Raw genomic sequence first — 27,173 nt, 5'->3', positions numbered from 1 at the left:
CTATGCCAAAAAAGGAAGAAGATGGATGAAAAAGCTGAAAAGGGGTACCTGGTGGGTTACGACGGCGATGAGAGATATCGTATTTACTTACCAGAGAAGCACAAAGTAGTCGTGTCGAGGGACGTAAAATTTCAAGAGAAATTCAGCAATTGTGAACCAGGCGTCGACCTTTTCAAGATTTCGAATTCAAGGACGGCGTAGAAAATAAGAAAGAAGAAGACGTGAGCTTGCACCAGAGCGAGGATGAAGGCAAGGAAGAAGAAGACGCGGACTTGCACAAGAGCGCGGACGAAGACACACTTCAGGAGCAAGACTTGAAAGAAGACACAGCCGAAAAAGGAAGCGAAAACAGTTACGAAACCGGAGTAGAAACAAGCTTTGACGAAGAAAACAACAAAAGAAAAATGCAATCAATGCGGTTGAGGGAAGTTCGAAGTTGAAGAGACCGGAGCATCTGGATGACTACGTAGCAGCAGCCGAGAATTTTGTGCTGGAGAGTCCAGATTCCTTCCATGAAGCCATCAACAGCAACGTTGAGTGGAAAAAGGCACAGGGAAATTGATTCCTTACATCACAATGAAACTTGGGACTTGACTCCCCAGGGGATCGAAAGCCCTTCCGTGAAAGTGGGTCTATCGAGTCAAAACCCACCCCGACGGAAGTATTGACAAATGCAAAGCTCGCTTGGTCATCAAAGGATTCGCCCAGAGACGAGGGATTGATTACGACCAAACTTTTAGCTCTGTCGCAAGAATGGAAACAATCCGCTCAGTGTTGAGCGTTGCAGCCAAAAATAATATGTTTTTGGTCCAGTTTGACGTCTCGACAGCTTTTCTATATGGTGAATTAGACGACAAGGAGATTTACATGCAACAACCTGAGGGATACGAGCAAGGACAGGGGCTTGTTTGCAGATTGAAGAAGAGTCTCTACCGGCTTAAGCAAGGGCCGAAATGTTGGCAAGAACGCTTCGGAGGTTTCCTGCGGAAACACAATTTCAAAGTCAGCGAGGCAGATCCATGTCTCTACATCAGGGAAAGAAATGGCAAAAAGATTCTACTCGTTGCTTACGTAGATGACGGACTCTCCGCAGTAACAGATACGCAAGATTTGGAAGAATTTTTGGACGAGCTAAAATCAGAGTTCAAAATTGTCTCAAGCAATGCTGAGTGCTTCTTGGGACTTGAAATCAAGATTCAAGAAAATGGACTAAAAATTAGTCAACAAGGGTATGCCACAAGGATTTTGGAGCGATTCAGATTCACGGATTGCAAAGCTGTTTCAACCCCACTTCTCAAGAATTTGGAAATTACGACATCAGGGAAAGAATCGGAGACGACTGCGTTCCCTTATCGCCAAGCCATCGGAGCTCTCATGTCATGCTTGGAACTAGGCCAGACTTGGCTTTCAGCATCGGATTTCTTTCAAGAACGCTTGAAAATCCTGCAGAAGAAAACAGTGTTCAAGTAAAGAGGGTTTTCCGTTACATTTCCGGAACAATCAACGTTGGTAGCTGCACTAAGACAGGAAGATCTACATCAGGGATCATCATCATGTTTGCCTCAGGAGCCATTTCATGGAAAAGTCAAAGGCAGGCTATGGTGGCCATTTCTACTACTGAGGCTGACATCGTAGCAGCCAATAAAGCTGCAAAAGAAATAATTTGGCTTAAAAGATTGTTTCAGGAAATCGACAGATTGGACCGAGCCCCGATTCTCCGGGTCGATAATGCTGCTTCCATGAGACTGGCCCAAAACCCCGAATTCCATCGCAGGACCAAGCACATAGCCAACAAGCATTTCTTTTTCAGGGAAAGAATTGCTGAGGGAGAATTTGGGATCGAAAAAATCCCGACTGAGGAACAACTCGCTGATATGATGACGAAGCCGATCCTCAATACTCGTCTCCGGATTCTTTGCAACAAGATTGGACTCTTCTGAAGGAGAAAAAACACCATTTATTTTTGCTTTATATAGAGTCATAATTTTAGAATTTTGAATTCTCACAAGGGAATGTGTTGAAAATAAATGTTTTTAATTCAAAATTACCCGCCAAGTCAGAGGGCCCTTTAAATATCATATCGATCGATATGAGTATCGACCAAACTTTTAGCTCTGTCGCAAGAATGGAAACAATCCGCTCAGTGTTGAGCGTTGCAGCCAAAAATAATATGTTTTTGGTCCAGTTTGACGTCTCGACAGCTTTTCTATATGGTGAATTAGACGACAAGGAGATTTACATGCAACAACCTGAGGGATACGAGTAAGGACAGGGGCTTGTTTGCAGATTGAAGAAGAGTCTCTACCGGCTTAAGCAAGGGCCGAAATGTTGGCAAGAACGCTTCGGAGGTTTCCTGCGGAAACACAATTTCAAAGTCAGCGAGGCAGATCCATGTCTCTACATCAGGGAAAGAAATGGCAAAAAGATTCTACTCGTTGCTTACGTAGATGACGGACTCTCCGCAGTAACAGATACGCAAGATTTGGAAGAATTTTTGGACGAGCTAAAATCAGAGTTCAAAATTGTCTCAAGCAATGCTGAGTGCTTCTTGGGACTTGAAATCAAGATACAAGAAAATGGACTAAAAATTAGTCAACAAGGGTATGTCACAAGGATTTTGGAGCGATTCAGATTCACGGATTGCAAAGCTGTTTCAACCCCACTTCTCAAGAATTTGGAAATTACGACATCAGGGAAAGAATCGGAGACGACTGCGTTCCCTTATCGCCAAGCCATCGGAGCTCTCATGTCATGCTTGGAACTAGGCCAGACTTGGCTTTCAGCATCGGATTTCTTTCAAGAACGCTTGAAAATCCTGCAGAAGAAAACAGTGTTCAAGTAAAGAGGGTTTTCCGTTACATTTCCGGAACAATCAACGTTGGTAGCTGCACTAAGACAGGAAGATCTACATCAGGGATCATCATCATGTTTGCCTCAGGAGCCATTTCATGGAAAAGTCAAAGGCAGGCTATGGTGGCCATTTCTACTACTGAGGCTGACATCGTAGCAGCCAATAAAGCTGCAAAAGAAATAATTTGGCTTAAAAGATTGTTTCAGGAAATCGACAGATTGGACCGAGCCCCGATTCTCCGGGTCGATAATGCTGCTTCCATGAGACTGGCCCAAAACCCCGAATTCCATCGCAGGACCAAGCACATAGCCAACAAGCATTTCTTTTTCAGGGAAAGAATTGCTGAGGGAGAATTTGGGATCGAAAAAATCCCGACTGAGGAACAACTCGCTGATATGATGACGAAGCCGATCCTCAATACTCGTCTCCGGATTCTTTGCAACAAGATTGGACTCTTCTGAAGGAGAAAAAACACCATTTATTTTTGCTTTATATAGAGTCATAATTTTAGAATTTTGAATTCTCACAAGGGAATGTGTTGAAAATAAATGTTTTTAATTCAAAATTACCCGCCAAGTCAGAGGGCCCTTTAAATATCATATCGATCGATATGAGTATCGAATCAAAAACACATAACTAATCATATCCTAAAAAGCTGTTGAAGAGAGTGAATAAACACGTGTTTGAGTTTTCAATAAATATTGTTTATTTACTGGCCTAAATAACTAATAAGTAAAAGTTATAATATAAATTATATAGGTATAAGTATTATAGGTATCCGTTTAGTCCTTTTTAAACGATGCTCCCACTTTACCAGACATTAATTTACTTTGAGAATCTGCTATGGGTTGATAAGTAACTAATGGACTAACAGGGATCGTAATCATTATGAGTTTTATTTGAAAAATTATAAAATAATCATTATTCTCTGAGCGAAAAAATAAAAATCAGAAATAATCATTATTATATGATCGTAAAATAAATAATTTAATTTTAATAATTTTAAATTAAAAAATCTAATAAAAAGGTATGAGTTTTATACCTTTATTCTTGCCCCCATACTTCCAATCTCAACGAATAACAATACATATTGAATTCCAACCAAAAATAACACATTTATATTAAAACTTTTTGTATTTTTTCAATATTTATGACATATACATATAATTTTTTATAATTGGAAAAGTAAATAGGCGATAAATAAGGTTATTACATATATTTTGTATATGCATTTGTATGGGTATTTGTATATGAATATATAAATTTATTGTCCTTCTTGCATTTCAGAGAATTTGACTTATTTTTTTTTAATACGTTCATAAATTACATGTTTAATAAGGTTTATGTATGCATGTTTGATATCTTATTAATAAAGTTATTTGTTTACATCATTAAGACCTAGACCCCGATATTAAATTGATTTTCGGCATTTTATATCGTACGGAGCATTCAAGTGCATAATGATCCTAGATTAGGATTGTAAAGATATCCAGACTTACAGCTGCTCCTATGCAGCTATGGTTATGTCAATTAATAAAAAATAGGTTACCATAATTTTAAGGTAATTTGGCAACATAGCTGTTTTACAGGACCCTAACTATTGGTTTATACCTTGTTCATGATATCTCCTTGTAACTATACATCGAAGACCCGAGAAACGAGACCCATATTATAGACGCCCCTCGGCCCTGGTGTCTTTGAATGACCTATAGGAAAGTACTTGAACTATACTTTAAAATAATCTCACTCAAATAGTCTCCTTTTTTTTAGGCAAAAAATGTTCTTATTTTCTTTGGCAAAGCTTAGGCTCAGGTTTTAACCTGTTTTGTTCTTTAATACAAATTCAAATTCAAAAGACACCATTCCATTAATCCATTACAATTCCATTAACTTTCAAAAAGCCCCCATGTTCAATCTATTTTAAACTATCATAATAGGCGTATTTTGCTTAAATAGTGCTTATAATGGGAACAATAGTAAAATCACCCAAACATGGTTTTCTAGAAAAAAATGGTAGAAGCCGTTACATTTTTATTGGAACCCATAACTCACATAAGTACTAGATTTACCGAGTATTTTAATATCAAAAGTAAAATTATTGAAGCAAACATTTTATATTAGTTTTTCGCCGTAGTTTTCGAGATAAACAGAGTCAAAAATTTATATGAAACGGTAGATATTTTTCAAACTGACTCAATGTGAATGAAGATGATTCTGACAAAAAAGTTTTACTTCAGTTTTTTAAAGACTTAAGTTTTTTAAATATTTATTTGGATCATGAATATGGACGACAAATGCTCCTATAACAAATCTCGCCTACCGCCGAATGAATGTTTTTCTGAAGATTTTACTTTCATGCTTGAATTTTATAAAAATTTTTTTTTTTTTCATTTATAACCTTTACATCGTTTTATACCAAAACTAGAAAAGACGGATAAAGTCAAGTTTTTCATCTATTATACCCGGTACTCATCTCTTTCACCCACACTTTGACTAAAAATTAAAGAGCTCTCAGCTTATTTTTGTTGCATACTTTAGTGCATGGGGAAAAAAACACTGTCCGAATAAAATTATCGGAATGGGCGGAATCGAATAGTTGTTAAAACTGGAGATTACCGTTTTGGATGCGGGAGTGTGCGGTGCAAAATTTGGCTACATCGACCCGGCTGTTGATGCTGATCAAGTGCTGACCTTCTATATACTTTATGGGTTCAGATATGATTTAGTACAGTGCACTATGGAGAATTTGACCAGTTTTTGTGACAAAAACCCATTTTCTGAAAGTCGGAAAATAAAAGTATGTTTCAGTGTAACCAGTGCTGCCAACTCAGCTTTTTTCACGTCAAATCTGGCTTTTTTCAAAGTCTAAATGCGGGAAAAATTTGGGAATTGCGGGAAGCGGGAATTCTGGATTTTTTTTAAAACGCAGTTGGCTTTTTTCCGCTTTTTCTAAATTTAAGAAAAAAAATAAATACAAAAAATAACAATAGCGCGGTAACACCTACCAGTGGTGTATATATGTAAGTGGCAACATATCATATGTTCTTGTCGATTTTTGCCAATACTACCATTTACACAAATTTACACAATGCCAAAAGACTATAAGCAAAAGTGCAAATGCTATCGTTGCCATGGTGTAATCCAATCTCCAACGCTGAGATTGAGCGCGTATTCAGCCAGCTTAGCCTGGTAAAATCCAAGCTAAGAAACTCAATAAGCGTAAGCACGACTAACAGCATTCTTAGCATAAGGTAATATTTTATTGTAAGTAAAAAGATAAATCCAATTTTTATATCTTTTATTTTAATATACAGATATGGTTTACGAAGACTGGGAAAATTCTGCTATGAGTACGAAATTCCATTAAATTATCTTCGCATGATCGGAACAAACTTATCTTATGATAGCGAAACTAATGATAGTCGCAATGAATTGGACGACTTGTTAAATATTTTATAAATTACACAATTAAAGAAGATGAAAAACAAAAAAAATTTTTTGCGATTTTTTTGCGCTTTTTTCTTAATATTTTTAGCTTTTTTTTTGTTTCTCTCTAGTTAAAAACAGCTTTTTTTTTTAATCAAAAGTTGGCAGCACTGAGTGTAACGCATTCCAAATTCACCAATCTTCAGTGGTGCATAACAGAAATGTTGATAGAGGGCGCCACAACAAAGGAATCAGCTACAAACACAGCTGTATATTAATATATTTATATCGCAATATTAATTGACGTGATTTTTCCACAGATAAAAAGGACGCACATGACTTACGCTATTCTAGGCCCCACCAAAAGAGGATACAATTCATGATTCGAGGGTCAATATAACAACATCAATAAAATATTGAGTTGGAAAACGAAGAGCTGGACTTTTTCTAAGAGGTGTGTAGGGAAAATATATGTCTTCTATACATTATTAATTATCTTTTTTTAGATGGATTCTATGGGGCCAACGACCACTTTGAAATGTTACATACTGTTAACTGTTACACTGTTAATGTATAAGCTGTTAAACTTTTAATAAGCTGCCACTTTTATAACCAGAAAATAACACATAGTTTGAAAAGAAAGTTGTTCGCTTTTTTTAATATATATTTAAATGTGAACTAAAAGGAAAATTTGAAATATTTTATATACAGTCGAATCCGTGGGACTTTTAGTAAGTTCTTGTGTATGTCTATTGAAGGAATTAATCGGGTTGTTTTTGTTACTGGGTGTTTTTGTTACGGGGATGGCCAGAAAAAAAATAAATGTCACAGTTTCAACTTATTCTGATTGTTATTTTTATACAATTTTTCTAAGGAGACCTCGAGTTTTACAGTACAGAAAAAGATTTGCTTTACTTGCCTCTGTAATCGCCCATATATTGTTCATATATGTATATATTTTTAAATATTTTATTTATCTGTCTGTAACGTTAACGCATATTGATGATTTTATTTCAAAGCTTTAAAAACGTCCGATATATTCTGTTTTTTTTTTGTGGGCGGTCAGGGCGGTCCTCTTTTCTATACTAGCTTTTTTGGTCCCTACGCTACAAAAAAATAATTTAACTCAGTGAAAAATATCTATCGATTTACTGCTATTATTAAGGGCCACAAAAAGTGGTCTTGGGCCCGGTTCAATTACCAAAAAAATTATCCTGTTAAAATTAATTAATGAACTTCCTATTTTCTACGAACACTAAAGTTGGGTCATTTCCGATAGGATATAGTAGGCCGATCCTTATGAAGTTTGGTACGACGTATTACTTTGTCAAAAATCCCATCTCTCTAACTCTAAAACAGAGGTCGGCACCCCAATACATTGATATGATTTTACCGCATTAGTGTTAGTAACGAATAGCAGAAAGTAGGCTGTGAGCATGACGTTTCACACATGTATACTGTGTGTGTGTGGCAGAGCTCGGGCAGAGAAATTTCCTATGCCCCCGAGATAGGGCCGTGCCGACCTCTGCTCTAAAAACACCAACGTTATAGCATTTTTGATCAATCAGTTATATGGCAGCTATAGCACATAGTCGACCAATCCCAACTTATCCGTGCAAATGAAAAAGGAGTGTGTGCAAAGTTTCGAGTCGCTAGCTTTAAAACTAAGAGACTAGTTCGCGTAAAAACAGACAGATAGAAAAACAGACGAACATGCTTATATCAACTTTGGAGGTGATTCTGATTAAAAATATATATACTTTATGGGGTCGAAGATGTGTCCATTACTGCACTTTTGACTAAATTTGTAATGCCCTCCTTCTCTTAATATAGCATTTCCAAAACTTTAGTTGGAAGTATATTTTTTTTTTTGCTCATGAATGTCTCTATATATGCGTCGTTAACCTTTATACAACTTTAGGAACAGGGCCAATCGAAATATCTGCTTTAAAATACCTTTCCAATCTTTCTGCAATTCTTCCATTTTGCCGCTTAAGGGGAGGGTAAGGTATTAAATTTTTTTTTTATCATTTTTTTTTTATTTTTTAAATTGAATGCATAATATCTGAAGAATATTGTGTCAAAATTTCAAGTCAATTAAAATTTTAAAATTGACGAAGTTATTAGTTATTGACGAAGTTGCTTGCAAACGTTTTACACTGGATTTTTTTTTGTTTAAAACTTTAAAGCGTTATTCCCACAACTCACGTTTTCAAAGTCGGTGCCCCTCATAACTTCAAAACTACTGCACCGATCCTTTTGAAATTTTAAACACTATTTCTGTACATATTTTACGAGGTAACGCTGTCGAGTTTTTTTTTTTTTTGTTCATAATTTTGATTTGGCAATGACAAAATTACCGATTTTTTCCCAAAAAATTGAGTTTTTCACTTCAAAGTCTTCGAAAAAATTAAAAAATTTCAATTTTCAAAAAACCTTCACAGCGTTACCTGGGGCGAACTATTATCTAACGAATGAATTTTCATTTTTTGATTACAAATGATCCAGCACCGAGTTATGAGGGGCACCGCAATTCAACTTTTTTTGGCGACACGTCCGGACAATTGCTACCATTGCCATATTTTTAAATATTTTTTTGTAAAAATTTGATAGAACATTCTTCAAATGTCATACTTTAATATACCGTTGGTTGAATACATAAATTTTAACTGTGTCGTCAGGAAAAAAATCACAAAAACATGGCTTTTTTCGCATGATTTGACCTTACTCTCCCCTTAATAACAAAAAAATCACCTTGGGTAATTGAGTTTTAACTTAATTTGAAGTTATAAGCTATAAAACCAAATTTAAAAAAAAGTGTTTGATAGTGGTACTTCTTACTATAAACAACCGAAAAAGAATTAATAACTCTACGACGTACAATAGGTTTTAGGGTTGTACTAGGCTGGACTCACATTCTACACCTTTCTAAAATAGAGATTTCTAAGCAAACTTTTACTGTTGAAAGGACAAATACAATTATTTTTCACTTTTCCTCTTCACAGGGGTTTGAGTATATTCAGGTGAGTTTAGTCTCGGATTTCGCAAATGTGGCAAAATCGATGCAATTTTTTAATAAAATTAATGGTCTGTCAGATGGTCATTAATTAAATTTTGGCCAACCAATCAAGTTGTTTGGACTATAGTATACAGTTTTAAGCATAGTACTGGGACGACGAAAATCAGTTGTCGAAAATCCGCTAGCGAAATCGCACTTTATTCAGCTACCGAGCTAGTGTGACCAAAAAAATGAAGAAAAAGGGTAATACTGAACAGCTGTTGTTTGTAAACAAAAAACAAATAAGCAAAAATGAATTCAAACCGCTTGGATTTTGGTGTTTTCTTTATGTATTTCCCCGCTAAGGAGCTGATTAGGAAAAGAAAACTAGGTCAAAATCGAAATCAATCACAAATCATTTCTATGCCATTTTATGGAATTAAAATGCCCCTTGTAGGTCAAATCCCATATAATGGGCCTTGACCGCACTAATAAGCTTGACTTTATCCTCGCGGGCCGAAATTTTTTCGGTCCGACAATTTTTTCTTTCAAATTTTCGCTCCATGTTTTAGCTATCGAAATAAATAAAATTAATTCTTCCAACACCCCAAAATCAGCTGTTTATTTTTTTTGATCCGGCAACGCCATTCAATTCGATTTCGTCGTCAGAGTACCGGAAAATCTAGGAGACAAAAATTTCTTCTTCTTCCTTTTTTTACACCGTTTTTTTTATATGGAGTTTGACAGTTGTCACTCGTGCGACAGCGGATTTTCATCGTCACAGTACTAGGCTTTAAACTCGAAAAGGTCATACATGTCATACAATGAAATATTAGCAATAAACAAACACAAATAGGTTTTACCTCTTTCTTTCCAGAAAAGATCCTTTTCGGATGTTTTTACTATTTTTACTGGAATCAGAACATAAGAATGGCTGTACCCTGTACGTTTTAAGCCCAATTAGGCGTGGGTGCGTTTCGGAAGTTCACCCATACATACCCATACATAACCCAGTATATATTATTCACTCACTTCACTGTTTTGCATACTTTGCACACACCAAATTTATTATACCTTCACCGGTGGTAAACTTGTATCAAAGATTATAAAGTATATAGATGGGTCATCAGGGCCCCAAACAGTCAACATTTTTCGTCAAGCTTGTTGGTAAGGGGAGAACGCACAAACGTACGATTCAATTTTTAGAACTCTTTACAGCAGTGGTCGGCACCCCAATACATTAATATGATTTAAACGCATTAGTGTTAGTAACGAATAGCAGAAAGTAGGCTGTGAGCATGACGTTTGACACATTTATACTGTGTGTGTGTGGTAGAGCTCGGGCAGAGAAATTTCCTATACCCTCGGGATAGGGCCGTGCCGACATGTGCTTTACAGGCATGCGTCAAAAAAATATGTGCCTTTGTATGACTGTCAATGCAACTCGTCGTGACTGCTCCCACGACGGCGTATAAATGTTTTGGCTCCCAAATTTTAATTAGCCAACTTTTCTGTTTACAATGCGCCGATGTGGTAGTAGAACAAATAGTGTGTTCGAAGTTTTAAGTCGATAGCTTTAAAACTTAAAGAAACAGAGAGACAGGAAGACGGACAGACGGACATGCTCATATCAACTCAGTGATCCTGATCAAGAATATATATATACTTTACAGGGTCGGAGATGTCTCCTATAGATTTTTACAGCGGGTTAACATCGTCTCAGTTCGTAGTGTAACCCGTGGTAAAAATCTCTATAAGTGCGGGTTCTAAGGAGTATTGGCAGGCCGCGTCGTGGAACCCGCTGTAAAAATTAAAACATTTGAGAGCGTGTTCCACGTCAAACGGCTGGCTGATGAAGGAGGGAAAGAGAGAATTCTATTGTTAAGGTTAAGTTTGAAGCCTAGTACTCTGACGACAAAAATCCGCTGTAAAACGTGTTACAGCGGCCGAACTCCATATAAAAAAAGCGGTGTGAAAAAAGGAAGGAGAAGAAATTTGTGCCTCCTAGATTTTGCCGGTACTCTAACGACGAAAATGATGGCTGTCAAATTGAATGGCTTTGCCAGATCAAAATAGTAAACAGCTGATCTCGGGGTGCAACAATAATTCATTTGATTTATTTTTACACCCCAAACTAGAGCGAAAATTGAAAGAGAAATATAATTGTCGGACAGAAAAATTTTCGGCACGCGAGGACAAAGTTAAGTTAATAAGTGCGGTCAGGGCGAAGCCCATAATATGAGATTTGACCCACAAGGGGCATTTTAATGCCATAAGCCTAAATAATGCCTGGGAGGGCAATCCTTAATCTCTTTCTTTATCAGCTCCTTAGCGGCGAAATACATAAAGAAAACACCAAAATCCAATCGGTTTGAATTCATTCTTGCTTATTTGTTTTTTGTTAACAAGCAACAGCTGTTCAGTATTACCCTTTTCCTTAATTTTTTTGGTCACACTAGCTCGGTAGCCAAATAAAGAGCGATTTCGCTATCACACGTGTTACAGCGGATTTTCGTCGTCAGAGTACTAGGCTTAAGGTGATTTTAAAATGTTGTATTTTTCTTGATTGGATTATAAATTTTGGAAAACACTAAAAAACAAAACAAAATCTATTAAAAATAGATTTTAAATAAACAAAAAGTGGATGTCTCGAGGATAATCTCGACCACTCGGCTATCCCTCATTCGTTTTCGCGCAAAAATTCCTTAACTTGTTGCGCTGTGGAACCTGCTCGTTCCAGCGGGTATTTGGAGTTTGCCAAAGTATTAGCTCATCTCCCAGAAAATTAAAAGCTCATACATTTTTCAGAAATGTAAAATAGCAATTGACAACTGACGATTTAAAAGATCTATTTAGGGCCTTATCCGTCCTTAACCGTATTTTCGATATTTTTTCTTCTGATTGTCGCTTGTACCAAATTTTACACGCCCATGCATGTGATACTGGGCGTGTACTGACTTATTATTCCCATTATTATAATAAACTTAAATGTTTCACAAAAAATTCCCATTATTATAATAAACTTAAATGTTTCACAAAAAAAAACTTAAACATATAAATGTACATATTTTATATCCTTGCAGAGGGTATCATTATTATGGATACATCTTTGACCCTAAAAATTATAAATATATCTTCTTTACCTGAATCACCTCCATACACCATAAAAGCATATCCGTTTATACGTTATAAAATTAAAACTTTCAACTTTTTCACACTTTATTTTTTTTTACACCAACCTATCCTGAACCAACCTATCAAATTTTAGTAACCATAAGAGGACTATGTCCTACACATGTTTTAAATTTGACTGTGTCCGTAGCAGAGAAAAACAATGAGAGCAGAGCATTCACTGAGCGAAAAAACGTAGTTTTTATACCCTTGCACAGGGTATTATAACTTTGTCCAAAAGTGTGCAACGCAGTGAAGGACACATCTCCGACCCTATACAGTATGTATATTCTTGATCAGGATCACCTCCTTAGTTGATATGAGCATGTCTGTCTGTCCGTCTGTCTGTTTTTACGAAAACTAGTCTCTCAGTTTTAAAGCTATCGACTTGAAACTTGGCACACACCCATCTTTCCTTTGGAAATCGGAAAATGGTATTTGGTAGAAATACCAACTTTGGTATTTTTAAAGATAGAAGCTTGGGACTTTTTTTTATATATTTTGTTGTAATTAATTGGATTTACTATAATATTCTCATAAGGATCGGCCATTTTTATCCGATGTTTCCGATATATATCCAGTTTTAAATGCAAGGGTATATCAACTTCGGCTCCGCCCGAAGTTAGCTTTCCTTTCTTGTTTATTTCATTTTTCGTTAATTCAAAAGTTGGAATGGCCACTAAAATAGTTTATTTTATTTTAAAGAGAGCTTTGCTAGCAAGAGTTCTTAAACAAATAAAAAACTACTGTTCCCCCTCTATATTTTCTATGGAGAAAACTTGTTCCAACCCAATTAGGAGAACATTTTTCTCAGTGTAAACATTTGGATTTTTAAGTTTGGGCTGTCAAATTAGTCAAAATGAGAGCAAATGAGAGAGCTATTAAAAAAATATGAGAGTGCTCGCACTGTCAGTGTGTCGGCAGCGCTGCGATTTCTCACTTTATGCACGCGGAATGGAAAATTAGAGTTTTCCTCCCACTGGTCTAATCATTAAACACGTTTAGATAAAATTATGGTTATAATAGAATTCTAAAGATTGAGTAAAGATTGGACCTACGGAAAGAAGAACGGAAGTTTATGACCGATCCATTGCAGGCTTACATAATGGTACATAGTGGATGCATAATGGTACATTTCGCGCAATGTGCTGCTAAGTATTTGTAAATATATTTTAAATTCTCATGCAAGCTTCTTGTAACATCTTGCTCCTTCTCGATAAGAAGCCGTTTGGAAAATAATGAATAATAGAAGTTTGGAAATTGAACAATTGAAGCAACCATCTAGTATTGTCGTGTTTGTGGTAAATTAAATTGAATCATTAGAAAAAAATTGCATTGGAAAATAATTTTTCTCACTCGTTCTTAATTATTTCTCATTTTTAGGTTTTTTGCTGTTGAGTGAAGTTGTTCTAGTTTATTAAAGAAGTGCCAGAATGTTTTAAATGTAGTACAATTACAACTGCCATTCATAAGTAAACCAGTTCCGAGTTTTTAATATAGTATTATAGTAGATTGTAGATACAAGCATTGTATATTTAGTATTGCACACTAAGAAAACGAAAAATAAGATATTTTAAATAAATTAAAATTTTAGCCGATAATAAATATTCTATTGTGAGTAGTTTTTTAAAAAAATGGATATGTGTGCCACATCAGCAAAAATGTGTTTCGAGCATTTAACTGGAATTCAAGCATTAGGTGCCAATCAGTAGAATTTATTTGTATTCTTATTAAGTATTAATTAATAGTGGTTTGTAGAGTAAGTATATGTCTACATTCGCGCATTAAAAAAATAAACTGAAAACAACTTGAGAAAATATTTTCTGTTTGCAGTGAAGAAAATAGACAATGAGCCACTATTTGAAGGTAACCAAGGGGAATGAGGTGATGGTACCGAGTCCGAAGTCCTATAAATGTTTTCAGATCCAGGATGTGTTGGTCGTTGCGTGTGAACTAAAATAAACAGAAATAAAATATTTGATATTTAGTTAGCATTGGTATATATTATTTAATATAATATGAATATAAACATTAAAATAATTTAAGAATATGGTCTAAGCATTAAAATGTTAACTTCAGTTATTAAATAAACCAAGCTAAAATAACCAAAAAATATTTATGTGTAACATGCATACATCTATATGTAATACCTATATAAAAATGAAACCAGTTTTTCGTTGTCACGACATCACATGAAAACGGCATGACCGATTAAAACGGTTTTTCATTCGTTGGAAAGGTCTCAGGCTGGTTAACTATTACATGCTGTATGGCTAGTGGTTAAACATACTATTCGATAAACCAATATTTTAAGTAGAGGGCGCAGGCGCGTAAAACATTGTTTGACAGCTACTCATTGTTCTCCGCTGATTTCATGGGAAAAACCGGCAATGTGTTTTCTGTCAAATTGTGAAAAAATTTGAAAGAAAAAATAAGTTATTCGTTTTGTTTTGTGGTAAGATGAACTTCGTAAATTATGCCAACACCAGATGCACTGCATCAATTTCTGCAAATATATTTCATTTCGTCGATAGTGGACCAGCTAAATGTGCGGTGCAATATACAGGGATCGCAACATTTAAAGAGACGAGTTATTGAACAGTTGCAAGCATTTTTTCACGCTAATAAGGCTGTGGTTAATATGTTCAAAACAGCATTGGAACGAATGCCATCAAATACGTACAAATTTGACATAAGAGCGGATTGTACCCCAACAGGTGAACATGTCCGAAGATTCAATGCATCCACTGTTAATGATGTTGCTGCAATTATTGTTGGAGATCCAACTAAATCGCGAGACATTGTCGTTGTCAGCGGAGAAGCAATATCATGCATCGTTTGTACGATGCGTTACAATATTTAATCATTTATTGGCAAGGGCAAGACGGATACGACATCACGTTGAAGATGGTCGATCCAATTACAGGTACAATATTCACACACTAATTATTGCTATTATTGGTTTCCATTAACAATTCATTTAATTTTGCATCAACGAATCAACGAATAAAAATCTAAGCGCAATGAATTATTATGCGTATCGTATGATGATTGAAGAGAGTTTACACATGAAGAGAATGTCATTCTAAAGTGCCGTCGGCTATTCCAACAATTTTCTGTCGACATGTATGTCTATACATGTAAGGACTTTATGCTATAAGGAGTGATTCTATTCATTCAGATGATGATGTTCAGAATATTGGACGTCTGACGATTATCCCATCATCTTATATCGGATGCCCACGCCACATGCAAGTTATCCAACCCGTAAATACAGGCCACTTATGGCTTTTATAAACAATATTTTCAATCTCTGCGTTTGCCTTTGGCTTTGTCTTTGGCTCAATTATCCAACCCATAAATCCAGGCCACTTATGGCTTTCCACTTATGAATTTTATAAACAATACTTTCAAACTCTGCATTTGCTTTCGGCTTTGTCTTTGGCTCTGAGGTCCGATCTCGGTTCCCCATAAATAAATCAAAATCAAAAGTAAACATCAGCTTCCCTCCGAAGCCCAATCAATTACGCCTTTTGCGTTTCAAGTACCCACCAAATTGCATCGATCAGCTTAATTGAATTTCACAATAAGATGCGACATTTTCATCTTAAGTCTCTAATCTAAACACAACTGATGACCGAGGTTCTTTGGATCAGATTTAGAATTAAGAAGGCAGTCCCTTTTTGACCAAGACCGCGAACGGTTGACAAAAAATATTTAAGGGAAATCAAAGTGTCTTGTAATAATTACGTTTAATAAATAAAGGTTTAACACCAAGTTGTATAATTAAAAAATAAAATTTACATTTTTATAATTCACCGAACTACAAATAATTTAACTTGCAAGAATACGCTCAAGACGCTATGACATACGTGCGAAATTGTGTAACTCCGGATTTATTTATTACGTTTCCATGCAATCCGAAGTGGACCGAAATTGAACGAGAGTTGGAATTGGGCCAAAAACCATGGCCATGATATAATCGCCAGGGTATTTTAGCAAAAACTCAAGGTTTTGATGGATGTGCTTACTAAGTATCGAGTTTTTGGTGACACACGTTGTTATATGAACTCGGTGGAATGACAGAAGCATGGACTACCGCATTGTCATATCCCTATTTGTTTGCTGAACAAATTACATTTAAATGAAGTATATGACATGATATCAGCTGAAATTCCTGATCCAGTCACTGAACCCCATCTACACGACATTGTAACGACTCAGATGGTGCATAGACTATGCATTCCATGATGAAAAGTGCACAAAACAAAGTGATACAAAAGTGATATCCGCGACCGTTACTTGCTGAAACAGTCACAGGGAATGATGGATATCCAGTTTATCGTCGGCGTTCAAAAGAAAATAATGGCCGAACTATCAAAGTTAAAATTAAAAATCAAGAGATTGAGATCGGAAATTAATACATTGTAGCATATTGTAAGCTGCTATCACGAACTTTCGAAACACATGCAAACGTTGATTTGGCCAAATCAATCAAATATTTGTGCAAGTACGTCACAAAAGGCAGCGACATGGCTGTGTTTGGTGTTGCGTCGGAAAATACGAATGACGAAATAAGCAACTTCCATATGGGCAGATACGTCATACTAATGAAGCACTGTGGAGATTATTTTCATTTCAAATTCATAAGAGACAAGGCCAATCGGTTAACGTTTGCTGCATAAATTTCGAAAATCATTGATTTTAACATGGGCAGTTATACGTTGCGTGCTCACGAGTTGGAAAACCATCTGCTTTGTTTTTGATAACGTCAGACCAAAAAAATGAAAATGTGGTTTATTAAAAAGCGTCTGACATCTCCCATCATCTTATATTGGAGACCCACGCATTTTCAAATATAAATAAAAAAAAAAGGTCTTAATCTTTTAATAACAAAAAATAAAAAAAAAGGTCTTAATCTTTTAATAACAAAACGAAATGTTACATAAAACGAATCCATCTGGCGGCAAAACGGAGTTTGCCGGGCTTGGTAGTATGTATATATTATGATTATGGCCGGGTCTTGCAGCTGCCGGAAAATCTGGCCTTTAGAAACACCCGTGACGTGACTCGGTTCCACGGCCTTTTTGTCACCGTTGTTATCGCTCTTCATATATGTGAGGAAAGTTGTAAACTCCACTCAGTTTAATTATAGATCAGTGGTCGGCACGGCCCTATCCCGAGGGCATAGGAAATTTCTCTGCCCGAGCTCTGCCACACACATACAGTATAAATGTGTGAAACGTCATGCTCACAGCCTACTTTTTGCTATTCGTTACTAACACTAATGCGGTAAAATCATATCAATGTATTGGCGTGCCGACCACTGTTATAGATAGTTATGTAGCATTTGTTATGTGTATTGAATATTAAAAGTTCTGGTTTCTTATATTTTTAAAATTAGGTTCTTCTTGTCTGCTGCTTTTTTTGTCGTTCTTTTCTGCTGCCCCCTTCTACTGCCACTGCTTATTCGATACTGCCCTACCGCCACTCTTTTAAGTTGCCATACTGCTGACCTTCATACTGCTGCCATACCAACTTTTTAATTGAATTCTGGCTTAGGTTATAGTGCTTCTTGTAGGAATCCTGAGCGCGTTCAATTTCGACCTTTGCATCTTTTCTAAGCTGCTGCCGTTGCTCGTCGAAGTTTGAATACATAGAAGCTGTAAAATACGATTGGCTGGTTTATTGTTCATCTTCACACCAAACATTAGCTCAAATGGTGACTTCTTAGTAGACGCATGTACGTGGGAATTAACAGCTCTCTGCACCTTAGGTACTACCTTAAACCACTTGGATGGATCATTTGCCGAAATCTTAGAAGTAATCGACAAGATCGTGCGATTCACCCTTTCGATCTGACCATTTCCGCGGGAAACTCCAGTTGTGCTCAAAACGTGTTCAATACCGTTTTCCTTCATGTGATCCGCAGCTTGCAGTCTTCGTAGGAAAAAGCCATATGAACTTTGTGAATGAGTCCACCATCGCAAATATGTATTTAAATTGTTTTCCAGTAGCATCCATGGGACCCAGATGATCAACATGCAGCGTGTGAAGGGGTTGATCACCTTTATCGATGCAGTTTAAGAACCCTTCTTTCTTGCCAAGTTTCTTGTTGAAAATTATGCATCTTATACAATTGTTCACAACCTGCTGAACTTTTTGCTCCAAATGTGTAATCCAATAGGGTTGTTGAATAGTATGTAGAGTTTTTTGTAGTGCAAAGTGGCCTGCATTCTGGGCGTCAACAATCACTTCTTTTTCCATCGCTTTCGGGACTACGAGGAAATCGTTACCGTTCATCTCCTTATGGACAAGTGAAGCTTTCATCTTATACCCGTCATATGGACGGCTTTCGAGAATTTCCACAATTGCCTTCAGCATCTTATCTTTTCTTTAAGCGTTTTTGATGCGTGTTGTGATCTCTGAGGAGACAAGCATAACACGATCGGGATAGCGAATTAGGCAGTCAACATGCTTTAATCGTTCTTCAGGACGATGTTCCACTGTGAAATCGAAATCCTGTAGATAAACAATCCACTGCGTGACTGCTCTTGGTACATCCGCCTTCTGAAGAGTTTGTTTAAAAGCGGAACAATCCGTTATCAGCTTAAACGACGATCCTAGCAGATAATTTCTGAATGTCTGGCTTCCAGGATATAACTGTGCTGGCGACTCAGCTTCTGTTGTCTTCTTGTTCCAATACTGGATAGGGTGGAGTTTGTCATCGAACCACTGCATTAATACCGCTGCAAATCCGTCTTTTGATACGTCTGTGTGTAACTCAGCTCAAGACAGGTTCCTTTGTCAACGCATCCTTCAAACTCTGGAACGCGTTCATCTGAGGCTCAGCCATTTGAAAACGAATATCTTCGCGCAGCAGGTCACTTAACGGGCGTGCAATCTGCGAATAATTCGGAACGAATTTTCTGAAAAATCCCGTCAGCCCCAGAAAAGCTTGGACTGCTCTGACGTCTTTCGGCACCGAAAATTTGCTGCTCGCTGCAGTCTTATCTTGTCCAGGCCACAGGTTTCCGTCTTCAATGTTGTGGCCCAAGAAGTAAATTCTTCTCAGCAAGAAGTGACATTTTCGCCACTTGATCTTCAAGCCAAACGCCCCAGCTCTTTTAAAGACGAGTGCCATCTTTTGCAAACATTGCTCTGCAGTCTCGTCGTGAATTATTATATCATCCATATATAAATCGAGTATGTCCTTGTTCATCAGCTCCTGAAATACGTAATTAACGTAGCGAATGAATTCAGCTGGCGAGATCCGAAATCCAAACGGTGTTTTATTGAATTCGTACAATCCGGATTAGGTTATGAACGCTGTAAATTTCTTGCTCTCTTCCTCAATGGCAACGTGGAACAAACCATTCTCCAAGTCCATCACGGTAACAGGGAGGGGAAACAGGGAATTAACATAGCGAATGAATTCAGCTGGCGAGATCCGAAATCTAAACGGTGTTCTATTGAATTCGTACAATCCGGATTTGGTTATGAACGCTGTAAATTTCTTGCTCTCTTCCTCAATGGCAACATGGAAGAAACCATTCTCCAAGTCCATCACGGTAACAGAGATGGGAAAGCCATCTCCCATCACGGTAACAGGGACGGGAAAGCCATCTCTCAACACCATCGAGTTCAGTCCCCATGCAGGAAAGAAAACTTGTATCCTTCTGGCGACAATGAAAGATTGAACTTTGAAACAAAGTCGAATCCAAGCAATGCGTCATACTCCATATTTTTATCCTGTACGACAACGAATTTGTTTTGGGTTATCTCGTGATCTACTGCAACCTCAGCTAAAAAGCATCCCACTGGGTACGTGATCTTTTTTTCTAGTCCACGGAGCGTCGATGTACACCTCTCCAAAAGGACATTCGGAATTTTGTTAAAGATTAACTTTCTGAATATAGATACATCGGTTCCAGTAAATTTCTAGGCACTTCACTTCGACGTCGTTGATGATGACCTTCTTCATCCGTCTTCCGCTGCGCACAACTTGAACACCAGCAGCTGACTCAGGGCAATCTCTAGACATGTGTCACAATCTCTAGACGAAGATGATCAGCTGATCCACAATTAACACAGTAGCTCTTTCGGTCGTTGAACTCGTGCTGTTTCTTCTGATTCGGCGATCATTTTCCATCGTTCGGCTGGAACGACTTGAAGTTATTTTCGTTGACGCGTTCGAATACGTCATATTGCTCCTACAGCTCTTTGAAAGACTTGCAATTGAAGAGGGTGTATTTGAAAGTCCTCAAGTTCAGGCCGTCTACTATGTAGCGGATTACAGAACTTACATCGATGCTCGCAAGTGCTGCAATCTTCCTCTTCTGTAGAATACATTCGTGAAACGATTCCTGCTTGCCTTTCTTGCGATCACGAAGCTGCTCATGAAGATCCGCACTGCACACGTATTGACGACTTAACTCCGCCTGCAGCAACATCCGCGTCTCTGTGTATTGGTGTACATAAGTGGAATCCAACAACAATTTAGCTGTTTTTGTCATATAGGCACGTGCCTGTACATACATCTTTTTTAAGTTCAAATCGTAAGCTTCAGAATTCAGCTCGAAATTGTCAACGGAATTATTTTCAAGAAACTTTCCGCTGTAACTGAGCAACGGCTATTTTGTTTATCTGCTCCCATTTCTAATGCCATAAGCTGAAAAAGATCCTGCAGCGTTTTTGTATTCTCGGCGATCGAACAGCTTGCAATTGCTGCGACATTTGTTCCTCCACTCGGTTCGACGCGATTCTGTACGTCGCTTTGTGTTTTAGTCACATTTTTTCCTCCACTTGCTTCGACAAGACTCTGCACGTAGCTCTTTGTCTCACTCATTTTTTTTTTTCTCTACTTGCTTCGACGTTTCTTTCCGGCTCACTCATTTTCCAATTTTTCTCTGCTGCGGCAACTGACCTCGTGTAGTACGGCTGCTTTCCTTTCGTAATCGGTATTCTAGAAGCCTGCTGTCTGGCCTTTTTCCTCATTTGCTCTCATTCCCTTTTGTGATCCAACTTCTTAACTTTTTAAGACTTTTCGGAACGGCGTCACTTTGTTATTCTTCGGGACGGCGTGACTTTGTAATTTTCTGGTTAAGACCTCCTGGGGGCTCGTCTGTTAACTCTGTTGTTAACTCCACTCATTATTTATAGATATAGTTTATAGTTTTTTTATAGATAGTTAAGTAGTATTTATTATGTGTATTGAATATTACAAGTTCTGGTTTCTTATATTTTTAAAATTAGGTTCTTCTTGTCTGCTGCTTTTTTTGTCGTTCTTTTCTGCTGCTCCCTTCTACTGCCACTGCTTATTCGATACTGCCCTACCGCCACTCTTTTAAGTTGCCATACTGCTGACCTTCATACTGCTGCCATACCAACTTTTTAATTGAATTCTGGCTTAGGTTATAGTGCTTCTTGTAGGAATCCTGAGCGCGTTCAATTTCGACCTTTGCATCTTTTCTAAGTTGCTGCCGTTGCTCGTCGAAGTTTGAATACATAGAAGCTGTAAAATACGATTGGCTGGTTTATTGTTCATCTTCACACCAAACATTAGCTCAAATGGTGACTTCTTAGTAGACGCATGTACGTGGGAATTAACAGCTCTCTGCACCTTAGGTACTACCTTAAACCACTTGGATGGATCATTTGCCGAAATCTTAGAAGTAATCGACAAGATCGTGCGATTCACCCTTTCGATCTGACCATTTCCGCGGGAAACTCCAGTTGTGCTCAAAACGTGTTCAATACCGTTTTCCTTCATGTGATCCGCAGCTTGCAGTCTTCGTAGGAAAAAGCCATATGAACTTTGTGAATGAGTCCACCATCGCAAATATGTATTTAAATTGTTTTCCAGTAGCATCCATGGGACCCAGATGATCAACATGCAGCGTGTGAAGGGGTTGATCACCTTTATCGATGCAGTTTAAGAACCCTTCTTTCTTGCCAAGTTTCTTGTTGAAAATTATGCATCTTATACAATTGTTCACAACCTGCTGAACTTTTTGCTCCAAATGTGTAATCCAATAGGGTTGTTGAATAGTATGTAGAGTTTTTTGTAGTGCAAAGTGGCCTGCATTCTGGGCGTCAACAATCACTTCTTTTTCCATCGCTTTCGGGACTACGAGGAAATCATTACCGTTCATCTCCTTATGGACAAGTGAAGCTTTCATCTTATACCCGTCATATGGACGGCTTTCGAGAATTTCCACAATTGCCTTCAGCATCTTATCTTTTCTTTAAGCGTTTTTGATGCGTGTTGTGATCTCTGAGGAGACAAGCATAACACGATCGGGATAGCGAATTAGGCAGTCAACATGCTTTAATCGTTCTTCAGGACGATGTTCCACTGTGAAATCGAAATCCTGTAGATAAACAATCCACTGCGTGACTGCTCTTGGTACATCCGCCTTCTGAAGAGTTTGTTTAAAAGCGGAACAATCCGTTATCAGCTTAAACGACGATCCCAGCAGATAATTTCTGAATGTCTGGCTTCCAGGATATAACTGTGCTGGCGACTCAGCTTCTGTTGTCTTCTTGTTCCAATACTGGATAGGGTGGAGTTTGTCATCGAACCACTGCATTAATACCGCTGCAAATCCGTCTTTTGATACGTCTGTGTGTAACTCAGCTCAAGACAGGTTCCTTTGTCAACGCATCCTTCAAACTCTGGAACGCGTTCATCTGAGGCTCAGCCATTTGAAAACGAATATCTTCGCGCAGCAGGTCACTTAACGGGCGTGCAATCTGCGAATAATTCGGAACGAATTTTCTGAAAAATCCCGTCAGCCCCAGAAAAGCTTGGACTGCTCTGACGTCTTTCGGCACCGAAAATTTGCTGCTCGCTGCAGTCTTATCTTGTCCAGGCCACAGGTTTCCGTCTTCAATGTTGTGGCCCAAGAAGTAAATTCTTCTCAGCAAGAAGTGACATTTTCGCCACTTGATCTTCAAGCCAAACGCCCCAGCTCTTTTAAAGACGAGTGCCATCTTTTGCAAACATTGCTCTGCAGTCTCGTCGTGAATTATTATATCATCCATATATAAATCGAGTATGTCCTTGTTCATCAGCTCCTGAAATACGTAATTAACGTAGCGAATGAATTCAGCTGGCGAGATCCGAAATCCAAACGGTGTTTTATTGAATTCGTACAATCCGGATTAGGTTATGAACGCTGTAAATTTCTTGCTCTCTTCCTCAATGGCAACGTGGAACAAACCATTCTCCAAGTCCATCACGGTAACAGGGAGGGGAAACAGGGAATTAACATAGCGAATGAATTCAGCTGGCGAGATCCGAAATCTAAACGGTGTTCTATTGAATTCGTACAATCCGGATTTGGTTATGAACGCTGTAAATTTCTTGCTCTCTTCCTCAATGGCAACATGGAAGAAACCATTCTCCAAGTCCATCACGGTAACAGAGATGGGAAAGCCATCTCCCATCACGGTAACAGGGACGGGAAAGCCATCTCTCAACACCATCGAGTTCAGTCCCCATGCAGGAAAGAAAACTTGTATCCTTCTGGCGACAATGAAAGATTGAACTTTGAAACAAAGTCGAATCCAAGCAATGCGTCATACTCCATATTTTTATCCTGTACGACAACGAATTTGTTTTGGGTTATCTCGTGATCTACTGCAACCTCAGCTAAAAAGCATCCCACTGGGTACGTGATCTTTTTTTCTAGTCCACGGAGCGTCGATGTACACCTCTCCAAAAGGACATTCGGAATTTTGTTAAAGATTAACTTTCTGAATATAGATACATCGGTTCCAGTAAATTTCTAGGCACTTCACTTCGACGTCGTTGATGATGACCTTCTTCATCCGTCTTCCGCTGCGCACAACTTGAACACCAGCAGCTGACTCAGGGCAATCTCTAGACATGTGTCACAATCTCTAGACGAAGATGATCAGCTGATCCACAATTAACACAGTAGCTCTTTCGGTCGTTGAACTCGTGCTGTTTCTTCTGATTCGGCGATCATTTTCCATCGTTCGGCTGGAACGACTTGAAGTTATTTTCGTTGACGCGTTCGAATACGTCATATTGCTCCTACAGCTCTTTGAAAGACTTGCAATTGAAGAGGGTGTATTTGAAAGTCCTCAAGTTCAGGCCGTCTACTATGTAGCGGATTACAGAACTTACATCGATGCTCGCAAGTGCTGCAATCTTCCTCTTCTGTAGAATACATTCGTGAAACGATTCCTGCTTGCCTTTCTTGCGATCACGAAGCTGCTCATGAAGATCCGCACTGCACACGTATTGACGACTTAACTCCGCCTGCAGCAACATCCGCGTCTCTGTGTATTGGTGTACATAAGTGGAATCCAACAACAATTTAGCTGTTTTTGTCATATAGGCACGTGCCTGTACATACATCTTTTTTAAGTTCAAATCGTAAGCTTCAGAATTCAGCTCGAAATTGTCAACGGAATTATTTTCAAGAAACTTTCCGCTGTAACTGAGCAACGGCTATTTTGTTTATCTGCTCCCATTTCTAATGCCATAAGCTGAAAAAGATCCTGCAGCGTTTTTGTATTCTCGGCGATCGAACAGCTTGCAATTGCTGCGACATTTGTTCCTCCACTCGGTTCGACGCGATTCTGTACGTCGCTTTGTGTTTTAGTCACATTTTTTCCTCCACTTGCTTCGACAAGACTCTGCACGTAGCTCTTTGTCTCACTCATTTTTTTTTTCTCTACTTGCTTCGACGTTTCTTTCCGGCTCACTCATTTTCCAATTTTTCTCTGCTGCGGCAACTGACCTCGTGTAGTACGGCTGCTTTCCTTTCGTAATCGGTATTCTAGAAGCCTGCTGTCTGGCCTTTTTCCTCATTTGCTCTCATTCCCTTTTGTGATCCAACTTCTTAACTTTTTAAGACTTTTCGGAACGGCGTCACTTTGTTATTCTTCGGGACGGCGTGACTTTGTAATTTTCTGGTTAAGACCTCCTGGGGGCTCGTCTGTTAACTCTGTTGTTAACTCCACTCATTATTTATAGATATAGTTTATAGTTTTTTTATAGATAGTTAAGTAGTATTTATTATGTGTATTGAATATTACAAGTTCTGGTTTCTTATATTTTTAAAATTAGGTTCTTCTTGTCTGCTGCTTTTTTTGTCGTTCTTTTCTGCTGCTCCCTTCTACTGCCACTGCTTATTCGATACTGCCCTACCGCCACTCTTTTAAGTTGCCATACTGCTGACCTTCATACTGCTGCCATACCAACTTTTTAATTGAATTCTGGCTTAGGTTATAGTGCTTCTTGTAGGAATCCTGAGCGCGTTCAATTTCGACCTTTGCATCTTTTCTAAGCTGCTGCCGTTGCTCGTCGAATTTTGAATACATAGAAGCTGTAAAATACGATTGGCTGGTTTATTGTTCATCTTCACACCAAACATTAGCTCAAATGGTGACTTCTTAGTAGACGCATGTACGTGGGAATTAACAGCTCTCTGCACCTTAGGTACTACCTTAAACCACTTGGATGGATCATTTGCCGAAATCTTAGAAGTAATCGACAAGATCGTGCGATTCACCCTTTCGATCTGACCATTTCCGGGGGAAACTCCAGTTGTGCTCAAAACGTGTTCAATACCGTTTTCCTTCATGTGATCCGCAGCTTGCAGTCTTCGTAGAAAAAAGCCATATGAACTTTGTGAATGAGTCCACCATCGCAAATATGTATTTAAATTGTTTTCCAGTAGCATCCATGGGACCCAGATGATCAACATGCAGCGTGTGAAGGGGTTGATCACCTTTATCGATGCAGTTTAAGAACCCTTCTTTCTTGCCAAGTTTCTTGTTGAAAATTATGCATCTTATACAATTGTTCACAACCTGCTGAACTTTTTGTTCCAAATGTGTAATCCAATAGGGTTGTTGAATAGTATGTAGAGTTTTTCGTAGTGCAAAGTGGCCTGCATTCTGGGCGTCAACAATCACTTCTTTTTCCATCGCTTTCGGGACTACGAGGAAATCGTTACCGTTCATCTCCTTATGGACAAGTGAAGCTTTCATCTTATACCCGTCATATGGACGGCTTTCGAGAATTTCCACAATTGCCTTCAGCATCTTATCTTTTCTTTAAGCGTTTTTGATGCGTGTTGTGATCTCTGAGGAGACAAGCATAACACGATCGGGATAGCGAATTAGGCAGTCAACATGCTTTAATCGTTCTTCAGGACGATGTTCCACTGTGAAATCGAAATCCTGTAGATAAACAATCCACTGCGTGACTGCTCTTGGTACATCCGCCTTCTGAAGAGTTTGTTTAAAAGCGGAACAATCCGTTATCAGCTTAAACGACGATCCCAGCAGATAATTTCTGAATGTCTGGCTTCCAGGATATAACTGTGCTGGCGACTCAGCTTCTGTTGTCTTCTTGTTCCAATACTGGATAGGGTGGAGTTTGTCATCGAACCACTGCATTAATACCGCTGCAAATCCGTCTTTTGATACGTCTGTGTGTAACTCAGCTCAAGACAGGTTCCTTTGTCAACGCATCCTTCAAACTCTGGAACGCGTTCATCTGAGGCTCAGCCATTTGAAAACGAATATCTTCGCGCAGCAGGTCACTTAACGGGCGTGCAATCTGCGAATAATTCGGAACGAATTTTCTGAAAAATCCCGTCAGCCCCAGAAAAGCTTGGACTGCTCTGACGTCTTTCGGCACCGAAAATTTGCTGCTCGCTGCAGTCTTATCTTGTCCAGGCC

At 38.3% G+C, this 27,173-nt stretch overlaps 1 protein-coding gene and 1 long non-coding RNA gene across 2 annotated transcripts in view; one reads left to right on the top strand and one right to left on the bottom strand.

Annotated features, from left to right (window-relative positions):
• Positions 1-6,456: 6,456 nt before the first annotated feature.
• Positions 6,457-6,919, top strand: LOC138926072 (uncharacterized). The gene is made up of 2 exons (XR_011442412.1): positions 6,457-6,731; positions 6,784-6,919. It is a non-coding gene; the product is annotated as an uncharacterized lncRNA (long non-coding RNA).
• A 6,588-nt stretch (positions 6,920-13,507) lies between these two features.
• DIP-lambda (Dpr-interacting protein lambda) overlaps positions 13,508-27,173 on the bottom strand; it is a 292,234-nt gene continuing 278,568 nt past the window's right edge. Inside the window, exon 10 of the mRNA XM_043210436.2 lies at positions 13,508-14,399. Within this exon, the coding sequence (XP_043066371.1) occupies positions 14,218-14,399 (182 nt within the window). The 3' untranslated portion in view covers positions 13,508-14,217. The remainder of the gene's footprint in view (positions 14,400-27,173) is intronic.

Source organism: Drosophila bipectinata, chromosome 2R (genome assembly GCF_030179905.1).
Source record: "Drosophila bipectinata strain 14024-0381.07 chromosome 2R, DbipHiC1v2, whole genome shotgun sequence".
Taxonomy (NCBI): domain Eukaryota; kingdom Metazoa; phylum Arthropoda; class Insecta; order Diptera; family Drosophilidae; genus Drosophila; species Drosophila bipectinata.
Note: the sequence above shows the minus strand (reverse complement) of the source record. Positions and strands in the feature narration are given on the sequence as shown.